Source organism: Oncorhynchus clarkii, chromosome 2 (genome assembly GCF_045791955.1).
Source record: "Oncorhynchus clarkii lewisi isolate Uvic-CL-2024 chromosome 2, UVic_Ocla_1.0, whole genome shotgun sequence".
NCBI lineage: Eukaryota > Metazoa > Chordata > Actinopteri > Salmoniformes > Salmonidae > Oncorhynchus > Oncorhynchus clarkii.
Window position 1 is genome coordinate 5,030,855 of NC_092148.1, and position 7,500 is coordinate 5,038,354.

At 41.8% G+C, this 7,500-nt stretch overlaps 1 protein-coding gene across 2 annotated transcripts in view; it reads left to right on the top strand.

Moving 5' to 3' along the window:
- LOC139378816 (pleckstrin homology domain-containing family G member 4B-like) overlaps positions 1–7,500 on the top strand; it is a 37,342-nt gene that overhangs the window by 13,395 nt on the left and 16,447 nt on the right. For both annotated transcript variants that reach the window (XM_071121349.1, XM_071121341.1), the window contains exons 6-12: positions 1,296–1,394; positions 2,022–2,164; positions 3,131–3,269; positions 3,555–3,677; positions 3,794–3,958; positions 4,807–4,982; positions 7,357–7,500. The exon at positions 7,357–7,500 is cut by the window's right edge and continues 798 nt beyond it. In XM_071121349.1, coding sequence (XP_070977450.1) covers positions 1,296–1,394; positions 2,022–2,164; positions 3,131–3,269; positions 3,555–3,677; positions 3,794–3,958; positions 4,807–4,982; positions 7,357–7,500 — 989 coding nt within the window. The remainder of the gene's footprint in view (positions 1–1,295; positions 1,395–2,021; positions 2,165–3,130; positions 3,270–3,554; positions 3,678–3,793; positions 3,959–4,806; positions 4,983–7,356) is intronic.

Here is a 7,500-nt window from a genome sequence, read left to right on the forward strand (position 1 = left end):
GTCTGGTATTCCCTGATCTCAACACTATCTCTCTCTCTCTCTCTCTCTCTCTCTCTCTTTCGCTCTCTCTGCCCTCTCTCATTCTCTCTCTCTCTCTCTCTCTCTCTGTCCCTCGCTCTCTCTCTCGCTCTCTTTCGCTCTCTCTGCTCTCTCTCATTCTCTCTCTCTCTCTTATTCTCTCTCTTGCTCTCTCTCCAATTTTCTCTCTCTCATTCTATCTCTCTCATTCTCTCTCTCTCACACTCTCTCATTCTCTCTCTCACACTCTCTCACTCTCTCTCTCTCATTCTCTCTCTCTCTCTGCTCTCTCATTTGCTCTCTCTCATTCTCTCTCTCTCTCTTTCTCTCTCTTGCTCTCTCTCTCATTCTCTCTCTCTCATTCTCTCTCTCTCGCTCTCTCTCTCATTCTCTCTCTCTCTCACACTCTCATTCACTCTCGCTCTCTCTCGCTTTCTCGCTCTCTCTCGTTCTCTCTCGCTTTCTCGCTCTCTCTCGTTCTCTCTCGCTCTCTCTCGTTCTCTCTCGCTCTCTCTCTCTCATTCTATCTCTCTCTCTCTCATTCTATCTCTCTCTCTCTCTCTCTCACTCTCTCTCTCATTCCCTCTCTCTCTCTCGCCTTCTCTCTCATTCTCTCTCGCTCTCTCATTCTCTCTCACTCTCTCTCATTCCCTCTCTCTCTCTCTCTCTCGCTCTCTCTCTCGCTCTCTTTCGCTCTCTTTCGCTCTCTCTGCCCTCTCTCATTCTCTCTCATTCTCTCTCTCTGTCCCTCGCTCTCTCTCTCGCTCTCTTTCGCTCTCTCTGCCCTCTCTCATTCTCTCTCTCTCTTATTCTCTCTCTTGCTCTCTCTCTCTTTCTCGCTCTCTTTCTCATTCTCTCTCTCTCACACTCTCCCACTCTCTCTCTCTCTCTCTCTCTCTCTCATTCCCTTTCGCTCTCTCTCTCACTCTCTCTCACTCTCTCTCATTCTCTCTCTCTCACACTCTCATTCTCTCTCACTCTCTCTCGCTTTCTCGCCCTCTCTCGTTCTGTCTCGCTCTCTCTCTCATTCTCTCTCTCTCTCTCATTCCCTCTCTCTCTCTCTCTCTCTCTCTCTCTCTCTCTCGCTCTCTCTCTCATTCTCTCTCGCTCTCTCATTCTCTCTCATTCCCTCTCTCATTCCCTCTCTCTCTCTCTCTCATTCTCTCTCTCTCTCTCTCTCTCTCTCTCTCTCTCATTCCCTCTCTCTCTCGGTCTCTCTCGCTCTCTCTCTCTCTCTCTCTCTCTCTCTCTATCTCTCTCTTCATCCCTTCTGTTAGAAAATTGAGCCGTTTGCCAGCAGTTGCAGCGTGGCTCTCTCCTCCCTCCAATCTTCTATCTCTACGTTGAGCAGCACCAGCAACCTGGACAGCACCAAGGTGTGTGTGTGTTTTGTGTGTGTGTGTGTGTGTGTGTGTGTGTGTGTGTGTGTGTGTGTGTGTGTGTGTGTGTGTGTGTGTGTGTAGTCTAGTAGTTAGAGTGTTGGGTCAGTAAGTGACAGGTTGCTAGTTTGAATCCCTGTGCCGACAAGGTGAAAGCTATCTGCCCTTGAACAAGGCACTTAACCCTAATTGCTCCTGGGTCGTCGTCAATAATGGCTGATCCCTAGCCGTGACCCCACTCTCCGAGGGTGCCTCAGGGGGAGTGGGATACATGGCAGCAGTTCCTGGCCATAACTAAAGCTCGTGGTGTGTGTGTGTAACACCGTGGTGTGTGTGTGTGTAACACTGTGGTGTGTGTGTGTGTGTGTGTGTGTGTGTGTAACACCGTGGTGTGTGTGTGTAACACCGTGTGTGTGTGTGTGTGTGTGTGTGTGTGTGTGTGTGTGTGTGTGTGTGTGTGTGTGTGTGTGTGTGTGTGTGTGTGTGTGTGTGTGTGTGTGTGTGTGTGTAACACCGTGGTGTGTGTGTGTGTGTGTGTGTAACACCGTGGTGTGTGTGTGTGTGTAACACTGTGGTGTGTGTGTGTGTGTGTAACACTGTGGTGCGTGTGTGTGTCTGGTTCAGGAGGTATCTGAGGTGCTGGAGCAGCAGAGGTCTCTGATGAAGTGTGTGTTGGAGGACACCCGTCTGAACAGACTGAGGCTGGAGGGAGGAACAGTCCTGGCCCGGATCAGGAAGGACGAGGCCTGTGAGAATGACAACTACAGGTACTGCTGGGAGAGGGTCTGCATAACCAGAACTTACTATTGGATCAGATGTAGTGCACTATATAGGGAAGAGTGTGCCAAATGTAGTGCACTATATAGGGAAGAGTGTGCCAAATGTAGTGCACTATATAGAGAAGAGTGTGCCAAATGTAGTGCACTATATAGGGAAGAGTGTGCCAAATGTAGTGCACTATATAGGGAAGAGTGTGCCAAATGTAGTGCACTATATAGGGAAGAGTGTGCCAAATGTAGTGCACTATATAGGGAAGAGTGTGCCAAATGTAGTGCACTATATAGGGAAGAGTGTGCCAAATGTAGTGCACTATATAGGGAAGAGTGTGCCAAATGTAGTGCACTATATAGGGAAGAGTGTGCCAAATATAGTGCACTATATAGGGAAGAGTGTGCCAAATGTAGTGCACTATATAGGGAATAGTGTGCCAAATGTAGTGCACTATATAGGGAAGAGTGTGCCAAATGTAGTGCACTATATAGGGTAGAGTGTGCCAAATGTAGTGCACTATATAGGGGCAGGCAGCCTAGTGGTTAGAGCGTTGGACTAGTAACCGGAAGGTTGCAAGTTCAAATCCCCGAGCTGACATGGTACAAATCTGTCGTTCTGCCCCTGAACAGGCAGTTAACCCACAGTTCCTAGGCTGTCATTGTATATAAGAATTTGTTCTTAACTGACTTGCCTAGTTAAATAAAGGTAAAATAAAAAAATAAAAAAATATAGGGAATATAATAATATAATATATAGTGTGCCATTTGAGACACATCAGAGTTCTATCCAAAGATCAGAATGTTGGCCGTATTGAACCTCTGTAGAGATCATGTATAACTTTATGAAGCATTCAGACAGTGGTGCTCAACACAAACATATATCGTTATGGTCACTGATGATAAATCTATTACCCATCACCACCATTCGTTGCCAACCTACTGTTGTCCTTGCTGTCCGTCCAGGGATGCAGTGGACATGGTGAATGTCCTTTATAACCAGGTGGATGAGGAGGTCCATAAACTGGTGATCCTCTCCAACAAGTCCCTGAAACAGCTGGAGAGTCTGCTGGAGGTCCGCAGGTTTGAGGAACAGACGGAGCAGGTGGGATTTTCACTTCAGTCAGACTGATGGCTTGTCTTTGGGCATTTCATTCTGTCGTTCTGATTTCACTTCAGTCAGACTGATGGCTTGTCTTTGGGCATTTCATTCTGTCGTTTTGATTGTGCTTACATACGTTGAAGTCCTTTCTAACTTGATCTACTAATGTCTAATAAGCTGCTAGTAATTATGATAATGTGAGCTACAGTGGCCCTGATTCTAAAGTATTGGATGTTAGCGTATTATACAAAAGCCTTACATCCCATCTCCTTCCGTCTCTCCCTCCAGATCAAAGTATGGTTCAGTGTGGAAGGAGAGAAGCACCTCACTGCCCTGGACTCTCTTCCTCTCTCTCTGGTTACGGTCAAAGACATGAGGCAGAGTTTGGAACAGTTCTTTGAGGAGTCAGTTGTAAGTTTAAACATGGTACATTTCTTCCTGACTTGTTGTTTTCTGCTTTGAAAACTGCTTCTAAGACTCGTATAAACTCCATTTCCCATGATCCTCTTCTCTCTGTCCACGTACAGCAGCAGCAGAAGCAGGGTTTACTGCTGGTCAGGCAGTCAGGGGAGTCTCTGCCCAGCTCGGCCTTGCTGGACTTCAAACAGCACCTGGGATCCATCCTGGGCAGAGTGGAGAGGAGGAAGAACCAGCTAGATATCCTCACCAACCTCTACGTGTTCTACGGCTCGGTAAAGACAGACCCAGGATCATTTCCCATTCTTCATTTATTTATCAAGCAAGAGAGATTGAGGAAAAAGGATGTGATGAGGTGTCTTAGGCTGCATCCCAAATGGCGCTATGAATCCTGGTCAAATAGGGAATAGGGAGCCACTTATGACACAGAATACTGTAAGGGTTGATCCTCCTTACTATGCTGCTGTGTTTGAACCTTGACCTATTGATAGATACAATAGATACATATTTTATACATTATATCAATCATATACACTGAGTGTACAAAACATTAAGAACACCTTCCTAATATTGAGTTGCATCCCCCCTTTTGCCCTCAGAACAGCCTCAGTTCATCAGGGCATGGACTCTACAAGGTGTCGAAAGCGTTCCACAGGGATGCTGGCCCATGTTGACTCCAATGTTTCCCACAGTTGTGGCAAGTTGGCTGGATGTCCTTTGGTTGGTGGTCTCTCCTTGATACACTGGAATCTGTTGAGCATGAAAACCCCAGCAGTGTTACAGTTCATGACGTAAACCGGGGGGCCTGACACCTACTACCACATCCCGTTCAAAGGCACTTATAAATATGTTGTCTTGCCCATTCACGCTCTGAATGGAACACATACACAATCCATGTCTCAATTGTCTCAAGGCTTAAAAATCATACTTTAACCAGGTCTCCTCCCCTTCATCTCCACTGATTGACGTGGATTTAACAAAGTGACATAAATAAGGGATCATAGATTTCACCTGGATTCACCTGGTCAGTCTGGGTCATTGAAAGAGCAGGTGTTCCTAATGTTTTGTCCACTCAGTGTCTGTTCTGATTCTATTTCTACGTACTATCCGTCCTGTCCTGCAGGCTAACCAGTGGATGGAGCACTGCCAGGACTACCTCCGGCAGCTGAACCTGGAGAGCAGTGGTGTGAGCCTCCCTCCTGCGGTACTTGAGATCCTCCAGGACTATCAGATGGAGGCCTCCACGTTCTCCCTGGACAACTTCAGCTCCCTCAATGATATGGTCCTGTCCTTGGACAGGTATACCGCCTGCTGTAAGATAGGCTGGGGAAGGATAGGGTGGGGTAGGGTTGGGTAGGGTAGGGTAGGATAGGAAAGAGTAGGATGGGGTAGGAAAGAGTAAGATGGGGTAGGATAGGGTATGATAGGAAAGAGTAGTACAGAATAGGAAAGAGTAGGATAGGGTAGCATAGGAAAGAGTAGATTAGGATAGGGTAGTTAGGAAAGAGTAGGATAGGAAAGGAAAGAGTATGATAGCTTCAGCAACAGCTCCGCGTTCTCCCTGGACAACTTCAGCTCCCTCAATGATATGGTCCTGTCCTTGGACAGGTATACCGCCTGCTGTAAGATAGGTTGGGGTAGGATAGGGTAGGGTAGGATGGGGTAGGATAGGAAAAAGTAGGATAGGGTAGGTTAGGAAAGGAAAGAGTATGATAGCTTCAGCAACAGCTCCACGTTCTCCCTGGACAACTTCAGCTCCCTCAATGATATGGTCCTGTCCTTGGACAGGTATACCGCCTGCTGTAAGATAGGTTGGGGTAGGATAGGGTAGGGTAGGATGGGGTAGGATAGGAAAAAGTAGGATAGGGCAGGTTAGGAAAGGAAAGAGTATGATAGCTTCAGCAACAGCTAATGCAGATCCAAATAAGGTCCTACATCCTAATAGTAATAGTAAACTAATAGCTATATTTTTGTTAATTTCATTGTGAAAAGTTCAGTTAAGTTTTCTGCATCATATTGGCCGCCTTTTTGTCTTTTTTTGGATTCCACTTGCCATTGCTGTTTTAGGAATAGAAAACAATGTGGTTTCATAGAAGGACACAAATCAAAACCTCTTGAACCACGGCCGGCTCATTAGGCAGGATTAGGCAGTCGCCTATTGCGGCAGATTGACAAGGACTGCATTTTCTGAGCTATTATGTCATAGTTATTATTAGTATTATGTCATAGTTATTATTATTATTATGTCATAGTTATTATTATTATTATGTCATAGTTATTATTATTATGTCATAGTTATTATTATTATTATGTCATAGTAATTATTATTATTATGTCATAGTTATTATTATTAGACCGTAGTTACCATAAATGTATTATTATGTCATAGTTATTATTATTATTATTATTATGTCATAGTTATTATTATTATTATTATTATTATTATGTCATAGTTATTATTATTATTATGTCATCGTTATTATTATTAGACAGTAGTTACCATAGTATTATTATTATGTCATAGTTATTATTATTATTATTATGTCATAGTTATTATTATTAGACAGTAGTTACCATAGTTATTCTTATTATGTCATAGTTATTATTACTATTATGTCATAGTTATTATTATTATTATTATGTCATAGTTATTATTATTAGACAGTAGTTACCATAGTTATTATTATTATGTCATAGTTATTATTACTATTATGTCATAGTTATTATTATTATTATTATGTCATAGTTATTATTACTATTATGTCATAGTTATTATTATTATTATTATGTCATAGTTATTATTACTATTATGTCATAGTTATTATTATTATTATGTCATAGTTATTATTATTAGACAGTAGTTACCATAGTTGTTATTATTATGTCATAGTTATTATTATTATTATTCTGTCATAGTTATTATTATTAGACAGTAGTTACCATAGGCATTATTATTATGTCATAGTTATTATTATTATTATGTCATAGTTATTATTATTAATCCGTAGTTACCATATTATTATTATGTCATAGTTATTATTATTATGTCATAGTTATTATTATTAGACAGTAGTTACCATATTATTATTATGTCATAGTTATTATTATTAGACAGTAGTTACCATATTATTATTATGTCATAGTTATTATTATTAGACAGTAGTTACCATATTATTATTATGTCATAGTTATTATTATTATTATGTCATAGTTATTATTATTATTACGCCATATTTATTATTATTATTGTTATTTCATAGTTATTATTATTATGTCATAGTTATTATTATTATTATGTCATATGTATTATTATTATTGTTATTTCATAGTTATTATTATTATTATGTCATAGTTATTATTATTATGTCATAGTTATTATTATTATTATTTCATAGTTATTATTATTAGACTGTAGTTGCCATATTATTATTGCTACTAAGTATTATTTGTTTGTTGTTTTTATTTCAAATAATAAATAAGTCATTTAGGGGGCTTTTTTCACTTTGGGGTGCAGTTTCCCCAAAGTACAGATCTAGGATCAGCTTCCCCTCCCCCAATCCTAACCTTCATCATTAGTAGGGGAAATGAAAAACTTACCCCAGATGAGTGTCTTGGGGTAACTACACACTACACCCGTTTTTTCCACTGACCTTGTCTATCTCCCTCTGGCCAGCCCCCGGCAGACCCATCAGTGGAACGTCCTGTGGACCAAGTGTCAACAGACCAAGAACCAGCTGGAGGAAACCCTGGCCCAGGCCACAGCAGCAGTTACTGCAGCCTCTGACGCTGCAGCCTCTGACTCTGCAGCCTCTAACTC